The sequence below is a fragment of the Nicotiana attenuata genome, chromosome 2 (genome assembly GCF_001879085.1).
Source record: "Nicotiana attenuata strain UT chromosome 2, NIATTr2, whole genome shotgun sequence".
NCBI lineage: Eukaryota > Viridiplantae > Streptophyta > Magnoliopsida > Solanales > Solanaceae > Nicotiana > Nicotiana attenuata.
In genome coordinates, this window is record NC_031990.1 from 13,173,310 (window position 1) to 13,191,651 (window position 18,342).

The 18,342-nt window shown below is 37.4% G+C and overlaps 1 protein-coding gene across 1 annotated transcript; it reads right to left on the minus strand.

Annotated features, from left to right (window-relative positions):
- On the minus strand, positions 7,887-14,951 carry LOC109244451 (ninja-family protein AFP1-like). Its single transcript, XM_019411552.1, has 2 exons — positions 13,849-14,951; positions 7,887-8,618 (listed from the first exon to the last, which is right to left on the minus strand). The coding sequence occupies exons 1-2, from the start codon at positions 14,606-14,608 to the stop codon at positions 8,209-8,211; spliced, it is 1,170 nt and encodes a 389-aa protein (XP_019267097.1). The 5' UTR covers positions 14,609-14,951; the 3' UTR covers positions 7,887-8,208.

Genomic DNA, 18,342 nt, shown 5'->3' on the forward strand with positions numbered 1-18,342 from the left:
TCAGCTGACGTGAAGCATATGCAATAACTCGCCCCTCCTGCATCAATACACAATCCAAACCAATGCGTGAAACATCACAATACATAGTATACATCCCCGAACCGGAAGGCAACACAAACAACGATGCTGAAGTCAATGCAGTCTTGAGCTTCTGAAAGATCACCTCACAATCATCGAACCATCGGAACGGAGCACCCTTCCAGGTCAATCTAGTCAAAGGTGTTGTGATAGATGAGAAACCCTCCATAAACCGGCAATAATAACCTGCTAACCCCAAGAAGCTCCTGATCTTAGTCGTTGTGGTGGGACGAGGCCAACTCTAAATTGCCTCGTTCTTCTTGGGATCAACCTTAATGGCCTCGCCTGATACAACATGCCCCAAGAATGCCACAGAATCCAACCAGAACTCACACTTGGAGAACTTAGCATATAGCTTCTGTTCCCGCATCTGAAGCACCACTCTCAAATGCTGCTCGTGCTCCTCCATGCTGCGCGAGTAGATCAAAATATCATCAATGAAGATAATGACAAACGAATCAATATACGACCAGAACACTCGGTTCATCAAATCCATAAACGCCACTAGGGCGTTAGTCAAACCGAAGGACATCACTAGGAACTCATAATTGTCATATCTAGTCCGGAAAGTAGTCTTCGAAACATCCAAATCCCGAATCTTCAACTGATGGTACCCCGATCTCAAGTCGATCTTAGAGAACACCCTAGCACCCTACAAATGGTGAAACAAATCATCAATACGCGACAACAGGTACTTGTTCTTGTTCTTAATGGTAACTTTGTTCAACTAGCGGTAAGCAATGAACATCCGCACAGTTTCATCCTTCTTCTTACAAACAACACTGGTGCACCCCAAGGTGATACATTTGGTCTGACGGACCCCTTTGCTAGCAACTCCTCAAGTTGTTCCTTCAACTCTTTCGTAGCCATGTCGTACGGTAGGATAGAGATAGGCTGAGTACCTGGAGCCAAATCAATACAGAAATCAATATCACGATCTGGTGGCATGCCTAGAAGATCAGAAGGAAATGAATTGGAGAACTTACGTACTACGGGCACTGAATCAATCACCGAAGCCTCTGCAGTAGTATCCCGAACATAAGCTAGATAAGCCAAACAACCTTTCCCAACCAGGTGTCGAGCTTTCAGAAAAGAAATAACCCGACAAGATGTATTGACAGATGAACCCTTCCACTCTAATCTAGGAAACTCGCGCCAAGGTAACAGTCTTGGCATGGTAATCAAGGATTGCGTAATACAGTGATAATCAGTCTATGCCCAGGATGACTTCAAAGTTGGTCATATCAAGAAATAGGAGATCCGCTTTAGTTTCATAACCACAGAATGTAACAATGTAGGACGGGTAGACCCGATCCACAACAACAGAGTCGCCTACTGGAGTGGACACATAAACAGGAGTACCCAAGGACTCGCGAGGAACATCCAGGAAATGAGCAAACAGATATGACACATATGAATATGTAGGCCCTGGATCAAATAATACTGAAGCATCCCTACCGCAGACAGAAAAAATACAAGTGATCACGGCATTTGAGGTCACTACATCTGGTCTGGCAGAAAAAACATAGAATCAAGCTGGAGCACCACTTGACTTGCCTCCACCTTCCTAACCTCCACCTCTAGGACGGCCCCTACCCACCTGCCTTCCGCCCCTGGGCAGCCGAACAGTTGGTGCGGCAGCTGGTGCTGTAATCATAGGCTAAGAACCCTGTTGTACTGCCTTGCCCCGAAGTCTGGGACAAAACTTCTTCATGTGGCCAGCATCCCCGCACTCGTAACAACCCCTCAGAGCGGTAGACTACTGACCTGAAGTCTGACCCTGGTGGCCTGAATACCCACTGGAGGAACCCTGAATAGCTGGTGGGCGGCAGGAACTCTCTGGCATGGCAATGAAATAGGGCCACACTGGAGCACCCCGAGGAGGCTGCGGTGCTGGATATGTTCCCAAACTAACGTCTGCTCTCAGACGGGGCACCACTGAACCCTCCAGAATAACAAAACCGCTTGTCCCGTGGCATCTGCTCTCGGCCCCGACGGACACCCTCGATCGTCTGAGCTATCTCCACAACTAGTTGATAAGAAGTCTCTATCTCAACCTCTCGGGCCATATTGGCCTGGATACCTGAGTGCAACCCCACAACAAACATTCGTACCCTCTCCGCGTTAGTAGGAAGTATCATAAGTGCATGATGAGACAACTTAGAGAATCTCGCCTCATAATCGGTCACTGATATCTGACCCTGTTGGAGCTGCTCAAACTATAACTGCAACTCTTCCCTCTGAGAGGGTGGAATATATCTATCCAGAAAGATGCGTGTAAACTGCTCCCAAGTCAAGGGAGGAGAACCTGCTGGAATGCCAAGAAGATAAGACTGCCACCACCTATAGGCCCTGCCCTCCAGCTGGAAAGTAGCAAACTCCACCCCATGGGACTCCAATTTCTTCATCTTGTATAGTCTGTCCCTGCACCGATCAATGAAGTAGTGGGGGTCCTCATGTCGCTCACCTCCGAAGACAGGGGGTCTAGCCTAGTCCATCTGCGCAATAGCTTCTGCGGCTCGTCGCCCGCAGCTGATCTGTGCTAAGGTATGGCTTCTGCCACTGGCTGGGCTCCACCGACGGGTAGTGCGCTTGGGGTCTGATACATGGCAGCTGCATGCCCAAAAGCCTGAGCTGTAGGGGCCTGTGCACCCCTTCCCGCCTGACATGTGGCTGGGTCCGCTGGAAATAAACCAACCTAAGTCAAAGTGTCCATGAACCGTAGCATACGGCCCATGACCTCCTGGAATCCCGGTGCGGACATGAAATCCACTGGGGCTGGCTCTGCTACAGGCACCTCACCCTGTTCCTCAATAATAGGATCCTCTACTAGACTCACTAGTGGCATAGCTGGAGTAACTCTGGGACGTCCTCGTCCCCTACCACGGGCTGGAGCCCTCCCTCGACCTTTGCCTCGGCCTCTAGCAACAGGGGGAGCAACTCCTCCATGGTCGGGTACGTCTGACGCGCGCGTTCTCACCATCTGTGAGAGAATAAGAGAAAGATACTTAGTATAATATCAACTACACGATAGGAGATGAAGAAAGAGTAATTTCCTAACACCCTATAGCCTCTCGAAGATAAGTACGGACGTCTCCACTCCGATCCGCAATACTCTATTAGTCCCTCTAATAACTTGTGAAACCTACATGAACCTAGTTCTCTGATACCATGCTGTCACGACCCAATTTCTCCTATAGGCCGTGATGGCACCCAACGTTACCGCTAGGCAAGCCAACAGTAAACTAAGCATGTGATTGTTTCTTTTAACAATTTAGAAATAATTGATTTTTAATTATTGAGCAAATAAGAAGTGAAAATTTAATAAAATGAGAAATAAACAATTTTAAGGGAAAATGAGATGAAGTAATTAATAAAAAATTATCAAGTGTCTACTAGCACAATTTCCAAGACCTGGTATCACAAGTGTATGAGCTACTAGTAGAATATACAAAAAAATACTAAACTACTGTCTGAATTAAAGTAGACAGAAAGCAAAAGCAAAAGAAAGACTTCGGGTGCTTCAGAACTGGCTCGGAGGGCACTCGCCGCAAAATCTCGAAGTATCAGGAGTGCGCACCAGGATGATAACCAGGTGCACCTACCTCAGATCCTATACGGTTAGTGCAGAAGTGTAGCGTGAGTATATAAACAATATGTACCCAGTAAGTATCTAGTCTAACCTCGAAGAAGTAGTGACGAGGGCTGTATATAAGCATGGGTTGTATAAATGATAATGAAACTCAATAACAAGCAATAAATAAACACTTCTTTCACCGATAGTAAATCCCAAATCAATATCCAGCATTTAACCATTTAACCTCTCAAGCCAATAAAATGATATCAAGTATAAATGGGCTCCAATGTTATCGCGCACGAATTATGCCAAGGTCGAACAGCCAGATCCAAAATACACACACACACACACAGATATATATATATATATATATGTATATATATATATATATACATATATATATATATATATACTGTGTGCACTGTCGAGGATCGAACGGAACGAACCATAGATGCATATATTAACCTGCCGAGGCGAACGGCCCGCTCCATGAGAGTAGTGGATTTTACCACGCTCGCGAAAAATCTTGCGACACGAGTGAACATAGATTTCTCAAAGTTGTTATATAATTATTCAATTCTTTCCAAAAATAAGAAGTCTAAACTAGAAACATTAAATCTCAAAATTCTCAATCTCATCTCTAATCAAGACAATTATTATGCATAATCAAATAACGTTGTTAACTAAACATGATGTAAACTTAAGACTACCCGGACATCACATGGAATATAGCTACGCACAGACTCTCGTCACCTAGTGCATACGTAGCTCCCCACACAAGTAATTTACAACGAAAATACACCTAAGGGGATGAGTTCCCTCTTACAAGGTTAGGCAAGAGACTTACCTTGTCTCAAAGCTTGCATTCCAGCCTCAAATTCACTTTAAAGCCTCAACTCGGTGCCAAATGACTCGAAACTAGACAAATGTTATATAAATTAATCAATACATGTTCAAAAGTTCATAATTCAACTATTAGAGTAATTACCCAACCCAAATTGGAAGATTTCTAACCCCCCCCCCCCCCCCCCGAGCCCACGCGCCTGGATTCTGGAAATTTTCGAAGATAATCATTGCGCATAACCTTACAAACTCAAATATATAATTTTTACCCAATTTCATAGTCATTTTCATGGTTAAATCCCATTTTTATCAAAACCCTAGGTTTTCCTCGAAATCCCATAAATTCCACCATTTTCCTTGTTAAATCTACTTATGATTCGTGTATTTAGCTAAAGAGTTGCTAGGGATCACTTACCTCTTGATATTGATGGAACCTCTCCCAAAAATGCTCTCAAAATTGCCTAAGTCCAAGTGAGAAATGAGGGAGATAAGGCTAAGTCCCGTAATTAAAAGTTGTTGCACATGTCACAGGTGTCGCATTGTTCGCAAATGCGAAGGTTGCAAATGCGACAAAACCTTCACAAATGCAAAGTTGAGCCCCAACTGTCAAGGTCGCATTTGCGACCACAACATCGCAAATGTGAAGGAAGGTTGATCGCAAAAGCGACTGAAAATCTCGCAATTACGACTCCTGCCTTGACTAGGCTTCTTTGCAATTGCGAAGCCTGTCTGGCAAATGCGAGGTTCGCAAATGCGAAGAAGATCTCGCATTTGCGATACTTGAGACACCAGCAAAAAAAATCCAGAAGACTGAAGTCTTTCCCATCCATCCGAACTCGTCCGAAACTCACCCGAGCCCTCGGGCCTTCACACCAAACGTCCACACAAGTCTAAAAATATCATACGAACTTGATCGTGTGATCGAAACGCCGGAATAACATCTAAAAGCACGAATCGGACGCCAAAATGCATGAATCAAATCATGAAAACTCAAACTTCTAAAAACACATCCGCACGTCTGATTCCTATCAAATCGCGTCCGACTGACCTCAAATTTTGCACACAAGTCCTAAATGGCATTACGGACCTACTCCAACTTTCGGAATCGGAATCCGAACCTGATATAAAAAAGTCCACTCCCGGTCAAACTTTTCAAAAACCTTCAAGTTTCCAACTTTCGCCAAATGACCCCAGAATGACCCTACGGACCTCCAAATCCACATCCGGACGCGGTCCTAAGACCAGAATCACCATACGGAACTATTCCCAGGCTCGTAATCCCAAACAGACGACGATAACATAAAAATCTACTTCAACCCAAACTTGTGGGATTCACCAAAATGCCAACTTTCAATATTAAGCGCTAAAACATTCCCGAATCATCCAAAACCCGATCCGAACATACGCCCAAGTCCGAAATCATCATACGAACCTACTGGAACCGTCACATCCCGATTCCAGGATTGTTTACTCAAAATGTTGACTCAAGTCAAACTTATCCCTTTTTGCCAACTTTAGGGAACCAAGTGTTCCGATTTCAACCCGAACCCTTCCAAATCCCGAACTAATCATCCCCGCAAGTCGTAAAACAGTAAAAGTACATACGGGAAGTCTTATTTAGGGGAGAGGGAATCTAGAAAGCAAAACAACCAGTCGAATCATTACAGTAGTGGTGTTGAAATACCAATGTATGAAAGTTGAGAAATAACAAGTGGTGGTGCAGAACTAACATAGGATTTCACATTCTTCCTTGGCTTAGCTTTCTCACCTTTGGATCTAGGAAGTTTGATTACACCAGTATTTTCGTTATTAAGTTTTAATAGGCTTTTGACGAGATGGCACGTACCTGGGTTGAAGGACCAACTCCTTTGCAATTCCTTAGTCCTTTCCACAATAAAGCTTCAGAAACAATAAGGTAATATCATAAGACATCAACATCAGTTAGACTTTCAAGGCAAGTTTGTATACATAAAACAAAGTATGAGACTGGATCAGGTATTAGTTACTCAGACATCTACAACTATTATTTTTGCTAGCCAATCATTGGAGTTCAACTTAGTGAGAAGACTTAATTAACCCTAGTTCCAGCCTGTTTCTTTCAAATTGTTCCCCACTCAGTGCCTTAATGAAAATATCAGCAATTTGATCTTTAGTTTTACGAAAATTTATTAAGATGTTTCCCTTTTCCACATTATCTCTGAGAAAGTGGTGCTTGATGTCAATGTATTTGGTTCTCTTATGATGACATGGATTCTTAGCAATATTTATGCCACTGGTATTGTCATAGAAAATGGGAACACAATCAATAAAAATACCATAGTCCCTAAGTTGTTACCATATCCATAGCAATTGTGCACAACATGATGTTGCTACCACATATTCTGCTTCAGCTGTAAATACGGCCACTAAGTTCTCCTTCTTTGTTCCCCTAGGACATAAGGAAAGAACCTAGAAAGTGAGCTATTCCAAAAAAGCTTTTCCTGTCAACATGAAAACCTGCATAGTCAGCATCAGCATAACTAACTAAGTCAAAATTGTATTCTCTTGGATACCACAGGCATAAACTGCCTTTAAATGGGATTCCTTGGGATTTGCCTGAAACCTTACACATATACACGAGCACAATGTCAAGCCTGATTTCAGTGAGATACAGAAGTGATCCAGTCATTGCTCTATATAGTTTTTGCTTCGCATTTTTCCCTTCTTCATCTTAATCAACATTTGTGGCAATGGCAATTGGAGTATCATTTGACTTTGAGGATTCTATGTTGAATTTCTTCCAGAGCTCTCTGATATACTTTTGCTGATGAATCATAGTTCAAGTATGTGCCTGCTTAATCTGTATAACCAAGAAAAAAGTTTAACCCACCTGTCATGCTCATCTCACGCTCATGTTTTTAACAGCATGTTTGTAACGTTTCAAAAACTTAGAAAATATAAAAAATGGCATGTCCTCTCTTCGGCCATGTACCACATTTATCCTTTTTTCTTCAATTTTCAGCCTTTTTTCAATTTTTTCCTTTGTTTTATTTTTAAAAACCCAAAGTCATTTCTTAAATGAGACCTTTTTTGGAAAGAAAAGGCACATTCTCAGATGAGGACTGTTTTAAAAAACAAATTGTAAGCAGAGCATTTAGGATATTTTTAAAGGACATTTAGATAATTTAACTTTTTTAAATAAAAGCTACCCATATATATATATATATATACCCAAAATTATAAAATGAAATAAATTAGTGCTAAAAATCTTAATAATTAAACCTTTAAAACTTAAATCCTGAACCTGTCTCTCTATAATACTATCTTATACTATCTTATTCTCCTCGGTGCTGTTAATTTTACATCTAGAACCAAATTTCTACCTACATTTTACAGCACATGATACAGGTATACGCTATATATAGGATATTAGGATCAATATCCAAGTGTTACTCATACGTACACAGTTTAAAGGAAACTGAACTAAGGTTAAGGATGACATTGCTCCAGTTTTCATAAAATGAATCCACATTGACACATTACAAAAACTTTCTTCTTCGAGATGTATTCCTTCAAGATGTGCTCAAGTCCATAGATATAATTAGTCCTCACGAGAAGAATTCGAAGAAAAAGAGAGAGAAAAAGTGGCAGTTATTGATATGCATGTTGTATTCTATGAACTTAATTCCATCAACACTGCGCGAAAGGCAATGTATCACCATTCTTTGTGGTCACAGAAAGGGAGAAGGATTGGGTTTTATAACTATATGCTTAAGAGGGTGAACAACGTCGCTACCTCCAGCATGCTTGACAAACTCGGCTGGCGACAGAAAACTTCCATGACAAACACACATAATTCTAATCTCTTCCCCCTTACCATACTTGTATAATATTCCGTCTATTCTTCTCCCATTAGGACCATCTCCTTTTGTGAAAACACATGGCATATCTCCTAACGCGTTTGCTCCAGTTTCCTGCACTTGACTCTTTGTTGTATCAAGCTTGTTACATGGACTTTCCATCTCATGATCTCTCGGTGTTCTGCTTCCGATAACTCTCATTTTTGTCCCAGAGGAACCAATTTCTTGACCACATCCATCTTGTAATGACTGGATACTGGGAGGGCTCGCCTCAGCCGACCCTGCAAAGAATATTTTATTTGTCCACGTATTGAAAGAAAAAGGAGATATAATGGATGCGAGGAAAAACGTGAAAGCATAATGGAATGTATATGCATGCACAATTTTTTGCCTGCGCATTATTAACTCCAGAACTTAGTTGAGGTTATATGACCACCTTAAGAAAGATAATGCATTAACAAACACATGAACAAACTAATGAACAAGCAACCTTACAAGACTTCGAAAGGTACTGGCGCCATAAACATAAAGAAACCATAAATGGTTACTGATGTCTAGAGAATGTATATCAGCTCGGGTCCACCCTCACACCACCCATTACCTCCTTTTCTAATATAGAAGCTCCAGCTAGTATTGCATGAATACCCTCAAAACCAGATAAATCCAGAACACATTATGATTCTCTGAGATGTATGCTTAAAATGGAAAAGCATAATTCAGCAGTTAAGCCGTAACAATATACTTAAAAAGAAACCATAAGATAGAAACATAGAGGGGAAAAAAAAAGAAGGTGACTGTCAGCGGGAATTCATGCAAAACATGTATGCGGAACTATATCACAACCAACGACCAATATTTTGCACCTAATTGAAGTCAAACCTAGCAGCTGGAAACAGTAGAAGATATGCATGTGCCGAAAGAAACATATTTTGTTTCTGAAGCATTTTGTTTGATATGATGAAGGAACAACAATAGCACGGGTGTCCAGCCTTGTTGGAAGCCTATTGAACTGTTCAGTCTTATATCGTTTGACTAAACCTAACAGCGTAAACATGTTGTCTCCAAAGGTGCAAACCAAAAGAAGACCGAAAGTTGATAGCCTATTGGATGAATATATCCATAAAAGGAAATAATGTACTTTCACGAGTTAAGGATCCCATGATTGCAAATATATTTTGTCGATTAGCATTACAATCGCGAACGATCTGTTCGAAAAAAAATACAAATTAGTAGTTTCTGCTTATCAGCAACTACTGCTCAAGTTCATTATAATCTGATCTCGTATAGCCAGAAAATAAAGGTCGCATAGGGACAGAAGAGAGGAAGAAATAGGTATATGAGTCAAAAGAGGTATGCCAGCTCATATTGAGTGCCTCTACAGACATAAGATGAGCAAGTAGCTAAGTAGAGGAAGCAAGAAGCTATCCGGTCCTCTTCCTTCATTCTCTACATAAATATTGTAATTTCAGGAAATTGTATACTTGATGTAGAAATTAACAATAGATGGATATTGTGTATCCGACATGGAAATAAATTAAGGATCGGAATTGTATTCTGATCCAAAATCTCTGAAGTAAACTTAGTTTAATAATGGCTCTTGGGAAGTTTCCCAATCAGATGAAGCCCATCATAAACAACTTTTCCAACATTCTAAGTATCCAAAAGGTTGTATACATGATTAGGAAAAAAGACTATAGAAGTTTTCAACCATTTTACCTGATTTTCAAATTTTTAAGTAAGACAACAGCAAACTTATCGAATACAACAATCATATATGATAAGAGCTCCTTTCAAGCATATTCCCACTTTATTGCAAATAGCTCATTCAGGTTTGGTCAGCAGCACAAGAGTAATACCTTGATCCGACCTTATTAAATAACTTGTTCAATGCATATTTTCTAAAACGAAAAATCCAGAAGAGAGCATTCACAGTAATTTCCATCAAGAAAATGAATAGTCTCAGCCATAATAATGTTATTCGATTAATGCCTATATAATGCGAAAGCTTTGTATGACAAGTATAATAAGAAACCTAATGATTGTGTTCACCTTAGAACACATCATGCAAAATGATAACAACTACAGTGAATGGAACTTTTGGCCTGAAAAAGCTCTATCAGAGAAATGACAGAAGGTTGAAGTTTGTCAGCACCTATATTAACTACTAACTTCTCCTCTACTCAACAATGTAAACCTGTTTCAACAAATGAATATTTTCCATCAATGGAACCAGCGCAATTTCATTTTTCTATTTAGTCCATTATCGTGGTTTACATTTTAAAAGAAAATATCAGAAAGCAACTTCAATAAATTCCTCTTTTCTAGCATTTTATGTGACCTCCTTTTCCCTGTTTGTTTGCCCCGTATGATGAGAAACTTTTGAATCTTGTCATTCCTCAATTAGCATGCATGTCGCAACACTTAAAAGGTATGGAAGATATATGAATCCATTATTGGACAATATAAACACAAATGGTGTAATTCTTATTCAACAGAGAGAGAGAGCTGGCATGGAAATAACAAAAAGCCCAAACGAAAATGTATTAGATCAAAATGATAAGCAAGAAACAAACAAGTAGAGAGAGAGCTGGCACTGGAATGCTGTTTGGCAAGTGAAGACACCGTTTAAGGTAGGCATGTTTTGTGTGGTTACTTGCTAGGAATGCTTGTCTGACACGATAATTTGAAGAGGACGGGAATGCAACTTTGCTCAAGTGTGTGGGAAGGATTCAGAGAGTAATAGTCATCTCTTTTTGCACTGTAAGATTACTGAATTACTTTGGCAACTATTCTTAAACATGAAAAGAATGAAATGGATCATGTCTAATACTGCCGGGGCTCGGTTATCATGCTGGAATTACTCTGCTGAATTGTTTAGGCAGAGAAAATGGTGGAACATCATTCCTTGTTACATATGGTGGACCATATGGAGGAAAAGAAACACAAAATGTTTTTAAGGGATTAGTAGCTCCATTCAGAAAATCAAGATAAATTGCCTATTTTTGTTTTTGTTTTGTAGATGATATATATTCATTGTTAGGCATCATAGAGTCCTTGTAAGAAGAACAAGGAAATATTTTTTGTAATCTGTAAAGATGGATCTTAGCACAGCCTGTGTGCTAAGGATATATAACACTGATACGATTCTCAAAAAAAATATCTTAGTGAAGATTGGTGCATGTGCAATAGGTAATGTTTTATATCACAAACAAACTCATAAAACTTAAAAGCTCAAAAACTATTAGAACTCAGTAGCCATGTAGAGCAACTTCAGCATAAACAAAATTTACCATATCGAAAGGTTACCTAATTCAATGCCGAATGCACTAAGGTTACCTACAAATTCTTAACCAGCCAACTATCTAACTTGTCAAGAAATTTCCCACCTATTGGTGGTAGGCATTTTATGTTGCTTATTGCCTATTCTTTTCTTTTGTCACACCATGTGATTTTGTTTTTATTTTTATTTTTATTTTTTGCGGGTGAAAAGCTGCCTAAGAGATGGAAAGGCTAACCCAGCTCTCTAATGTTATTTTCCTTTTGTGTCATTTTATAGAACTATATTTGAATGCACACTGAGTCTAAGATGTCAAGCTGATTTAAACATTAAATTTTTAAAAGTGAAAGAAACATAAAAACAATGATTTAAAAACATCAAATAATGATATGAATGTTTAAAAGTTTATAAGAATCGTGAAATTTATACACAATAATATCACTAGCTGAGTGATGCAACATACTTAGGGATGTCCCAAATGATAAGAATTTCATATAATTTGGGACAGACGGAATACATCCTTATAATATTTCAAAGTTAAAAATCAAAATAATTGCTATTTAATGCAATGACCACTGTCAGGATCACTCTTTGGAATAAAACATTTTCTAAATATTTCTAACCTACTAGATTAACACCAAGCAACCATGAGAATTAAAAGAAAAAAGAATATTCAATGAGCTTAGTTTGGTTTATCAACCACACCAACATTTATTATCTAAAGCATTTCCAACTGCATCTGTTTTGGTACATTAATATTTTTGTTTTTCCTGCTCTTTCCCAATTTCCAAAAGCCACCTACCTAAACAAGTAGGTAGTAACAATACCTAAAGTACTCCCTCCGCTTCACAATAAGTGTCCAATTTGCTTTTTCTTTTTGGTTCAAAATAAGTGTCCAGTTATGTAATCAAGAAAGAATTCAATTTGCTTTTACAAAATAACCCTATATACATATCACTAAAAAGTTTTCTTACTCCTCACATTAAATGTTTAATTAGGGGTAGTTTAGTCATAATAGGTATTTTTGTATAGAATTTAGTATTTTCTTAATGGGCGTGCTAAAAGCAAATTGGACACTTATTGTGAACCGGAAGGAGTATTTGCCAGATTAAGTACCTCTAAATAGTCAAACATTCAATACAATACCTAAGGTGGCACTAATAGAAGGAAGTTTGAATAACATACTATTGAATCAAGAACGTGGCAAATGGCAATTAGAAAAAAAAACACATGCATGTGAATACAGATAAAGCAAAAGCCAAAAAATCTGGAAGATCTTAACAGCAGGCTTTCAACAAGAGCACTAAGACTTTTTCCACCACCTCATAAAATAAAATTAAAATGAAAATGTCGTACTACAGTAATTTAACATGTGATAACACACTTACTGAGCCAAAAATAGACTACTCATAGAAGGATCAAGATTGTTCAATACCAAAGTAAAAAGTGCATGTGCTCTACTTTGTTAAAAATTATTATTAGAGCGGAACAAGAATTTCTAAGTTTATGGTTCGTGATTCTAATCGTTTTAAGTTACTGGATTCCAAATTAATAATTTATACTCCCTCCTTTTCACATTAAATGAGGTACTTTCCTTTTTAGTATGTTCCAAAACAAATGACATATTTCTAAGCTTGAAAATAATTCGACTTTAAACTCTTTCATTTTAGCATTTACTCCTAATGAGAAGCTTTTATAGCCACACAAATGTCATGGCCCCACAAACTTTTTACCCCATAAATTTTTAAGACCACAAGTTTCAAAAGTATTCTTCTTTTTTCTTAAACTCCATGCCGAGTCAAACTACCTCATATATTATGAAACAGAGGGAGTACATATTTAATGAATTTTAAACTTGAATTAGCTATGAACGTCGTCGCTAATCTGTCGCTAAAACACTCGTAGCTAGCAGAATATCATGATAATCCATTGCTAATCCGTCGCCAAATGAGATTAGCGACGGATTTTTCTATTTAGCTACAGAATTTGTCCGTCGCTAAAACCTGATTTTTTAGTAGCAAAGTTCGAACCAAAGCTGCTGTGTTCAACCGAACCAGCTCCCGACACTCTAGCTCGGCCCAAATTGTCTTATAGTCAACTCCAAACAATTGATTGATCCATCAAATTTGTAGGAAGAGCAATAGCAACAAAGAAGCACATCATAATGATTAAGTAAAACTAACATTATAAGTCGGTGTATATAATTAGTTAAACTCGTAGTAGAATTATTGTACCTTGTGCAGGTTTACTTTCCAATTCAGAAATACTAGAAGAACTTCCACCTTGAGATTCCATTGATTCATGTGATGCTGGTTTTCCAAGCCCTTGCATTTTATTACTCAAATAACTTCCTTTCCCTTTTGCCATTGCCCCAAAAGCAGCCAATGTTGGCAACCCACAACTAAACTTTTTTGCAGTAGCCAAATACTGTTCCCTCTCCAATTTTCTGCCTCTCAACTTCATCTCAATCCCTCTCTTTTCATCTCCCACTTCTTTATTATCACCCTTTAAATTCCTTTGTACTTTCTCTGACCTTCTTCTCTTAGCTTGCATCCTTCTCAAACTCTGCAATTCTTTCCTTTTCCTCCATTCTGCCTCAGTTTCTACTGGCAATGAAGAAGTTCTAACCAAGCTGCTATGATTATAAGATACTTGTGGTGATGATGATGATGAATTCAGTGCATCATCATCTTTAACTGTTGGTAAAATAGCAGCTATAGAAGAAGACCTTACTAATGAAGTTTTGTCAACACCAAATCTACCTCCTAATGACAACCCAAGATTCAACTCATCTTCATTTATATCCTCAAGTTCAGATTTTTCTGAACTAGTAGTGCCCATAAATCTTTGCAACAAGTCCCTTGAAAATCTGCTTGTATCTGATGAAAGATTCTCCATCCTCCTCTCAGCTGCATCACCCATATCAAAATCATATAAACCCCACCACAAAATAACTACACTATCTAACTTAACTATTTTCACATGTAGGTACATTTTTTAAACTTTCCATGATCAAACGTAAACACACCCACATGGAAAAATCTGATCTTTAACTTCATATAAGCTTCAAGATTAAGTCTTTTTGCACCCAATTTAAAGAAAACCTCAGCAACAATAAAGAGAAATTCCACAATAACTATAAAAATCCACCAAAAGATTTTTAAAATGGAGAAGCAAAAACAATCAAGAAAATTGTTGTCTATTGTAGGGTGGTGATAAAATCAAGAAAAACATGAAGAATAGGGAGCAGAAAATGCAAATGGAAAAGGGAGAGAATAATGAAACAAATTATTAATACTAAGAAGTTGGGAAAAAGAGGTGAAAATGGGGCATGGATTTTGAGTGTGGAGGGGACAAAGAAAGTACTTAGCAAAGGACAAGTGGCAGAAATGAGAAAGGGTATAGGGCGACACGTGGGTATGACTGAATAGCCCCTTTTTGGTGGTGTCTCTAATGAAAGAGTTCCAAGACAAGGATGTTTAATTAATTAGGAATATTCAGATGTGGTCACTCATATATCACCTTTTCTATTGGGACCAATAATTTAAGTTTGATTGATTATATAAATAGTTGTAGAGACATCATTTTTTTTATTATTATTAATTTGAACCCATGTTCTTTTTTGGTTTGTGTATTTAGGGTTTAAAACTGTTGTGATTCATTTCGTCTATGTAATTTTAGCAATTAGTGAACCTTTCTTTAGAGCCCGGACAATTTCGTATTTTGTGCCGTGTAAAATTTATTAAAATAATAGTGATTTCTACAATAATAACAATAAAAAATTATTTTTAAAACTCGAACGCAAGATTTTTCGTTAAAGTATTTGGTGAACTGAAATTAAAGACATCATATATTGTCTCTTCATGTTTCTGTATTTTTTTTAGCAGGATGAGTTCTTAAAAAGAATATCACGCATGCTATCGGCTAAAGTTTGTAAAAATTAAAAATGATAATATTTTAATCAATCATGATTTATGTGTACAGTTGCGATTAAACCTTTAAATAATATGCTTTACATAAAATCTTCTTATTGAAAGGAGCAATTTCAACAAATAAATAAAATTTGAAAGATTTTCCGCTTGCACCATTAGTCTTCATTTTAAACTATTTTAATACGATAATTGACATCTTAAATTTTGTATCTAATGAGTTTGTGTAACATTTTTATTTGATATGGAACGTTTTCTCTTTTACTTTACATAGACTTCCGTCTTTTGAAGAGCTCAAAATTCTTTTAAACAATTACTTTGATTAGAGAGAAATAACTTTGTTAACGCAAATAACTAAAAGGCTATGTTCACTAACTTTATATCTTGTAATGAATTACAACAATTTAACATAGTCTTGATCCATTGAACCTTCAATTGGATAAGATGAATTTTGAATATTATAAAGGAGTAAATGCAATTTCTCACAAGTTGGAGGGGTACCTGGCAACCACTAGGGTACACGAGAGATATGGTGAGGCGTTGTGGTACAGAATGGAACTACGAGAAAGATGTTAAAAAGAGAAATGAATTTGGCTGTCTGAGACACATGTAATGAAACTAACAGAGCATATGGAGGGATTGACATTTGTCAGTTTATACTATCCTCAACATCTTCTATGTTACTCCCTCTGGTTCATTGTTATTTGGCACGTTTGACTTTACACGCTCCTTAAAAAATAATAAATAAAATACATAATTTACCGTAATATTCATATTAATTAATATATATTTTATTGGGTTTGAGAAAATAATTTAAAATGAATAATAAATATTGTGGGTATAACAGAAAAAAAAATTGTCTTTTCTTAATCTGCGTAAAGTGATAAGTAAAAATGAAAATCTATTTTAGTATACATGCCAAGTGAAAGTAAACGGAGGAAGTATTTTTCTTTTATAGATTTCTTTTCTTTTTAAATATGGTTTTCCGATCCAATTCTCTGTATTTGCATTTCGGTTCCAACTAATTCAAATTAATGCTGAATAATACCTATTAAAGGGTCGCTATCAGAATTTTGCAATTCTCAAGCTCGAATATAATATACTCCCTTCGTCTATTTTAAGTTGTTCACTTTTGGCTTTACCCTTTTTTTAGGAAAAATCTTTCTCTTGATTTAGTATAAACATATTAGACAAATAATAAAATAAAAATATAATTTCAGTATAATGGACCAATAAAAATCAACTGAATAAATAGTTGATAGAGTGAAGGGATTTTATTCCGTCTCGCAATTCTTGATGGTTACAATGATTTGGTTAAATATCAACAAATAAGGGAAAAGGAGTCAGTCCTTTGGGATTAGCGTAATGCTTTTTCCAAAATTGACTAATTTATTTAATGAAGGTGTTTTTACTCAGATTGGACATGACACGTAGTTGATAAGGTTGTCCTTTCTTTGAAAATTTAGGATATTTCAATTCTCAAGTAAGAAAAAGAAAGTCCAAATATAATGCTCTAAAATGGACCTACACGAACAACAAGTGAATTATCCAAATGGCCAAATGGGGACTTAAAAATGGGGGATTTTTAAAAATAGCCAGATTTACATTTGGTCGTTTAAAAATAATCTAATTTCAAAAGTAATTGAAATTTAGTCACTTTTTATGTAAAGATAAATCTGAGGGAAAACACTATTCAAAACCCGGAAAATACTCCAGTATATTATGCTGGAGTTCTAGCATACTATCCTGGAACTCCAGCATAAGTATACTTGAACTCCAGCATATTATACTGGAGTTCCAGGATAGTATGCTAGAACTCCAGCATAATATGATGGAGTTCCAGCATAAATACACTAGAACTCCAGCATAATATACTGGAGTTCCAGCAAGTATAATGGTCTAGTATAATATACTGGAGTTTGGAGCACCAGTGCTCCAGTCTCCAATATATTATACTGGAGCCAGCAAAGTATACCGGTCCAGCATAATATGCTGGAGTTCATACACAAGTGCACCGTACTCCAGTATATTATGCTGGACCTGTCTCTACTGCAGCAAAACGGTGGCTATTTTTCATTGACTTGGTAAACGCTGGCTATTTTTGATTGACCAGTCCGAAAACTGGCTATACCGTGAAATTTTGGCCTTAAAAAAGGGTGACGTTTAAGGTCCTATTTGTCACGTCCTTAGTAATTAACTAAAACTAAGTACACGTGTGGCACTTGACAATTCGATCACGATCTTGCACAACTTGCTTACATTTTTTCTATGCCAAGTCAGTCTTACTACACTCAAGATCGCTAAGGAAATACTAGAAAGAACACAAGAGAATTACTAAAGGAAACTTTGTATTAGAGAGAACTTGAATTGTTTGCCTGATGAATTACAAATGAATGGCCCCCCTTTATATACTAGTCTTATAGGGGCTAGTGTGTAAATATTAATTATTACACAAGTACTTAATATTTACAAAATAGGGGCTTTCTCTAGAATTTTGTACAAGCCTAGAAAATTCCAAGGACTTTCCTAGCAAATTCAAAAGGATCTAGGTTCTTCCGAAGGAAACGTCCCTACTTCTCTAGAATCTTCTCACAAATGCTAGCCTTCATCTTATGTAAGCTTCCACATAGTATTAATATATGCCAAATGGCACCTATGTGGCATGATGACACGGCGTGTCATCACATATTGCTTCAAAACAGGTGAACGAAGTTTTGGAAGAATTCCTTTTTCATTTTTTGTAACTAGTGGTTTTAAAAATAATAAAAGAAATTATTTTTTGTTTTTATAAGAAGTTGA

What these genes read in the sequence shown, in the direction of transcription:
- LOC109244451 (XM_019411552.1), bottom strand. Translation starts at nt 14,608, where the DNA reads ATGTACCTACATGTGAAAATAGTTAAGTTAGATAGTGTAGTTATTTTG. An exon ending in GGAAAGTAAACCTGCACAAG is followed by an intron (nt 8,619 to 13,848) that starts GTACAATAATTC and finishes TATTCTTTGCAG; the next exon opens with GGTCGGCTGAGGCGAGCCCT.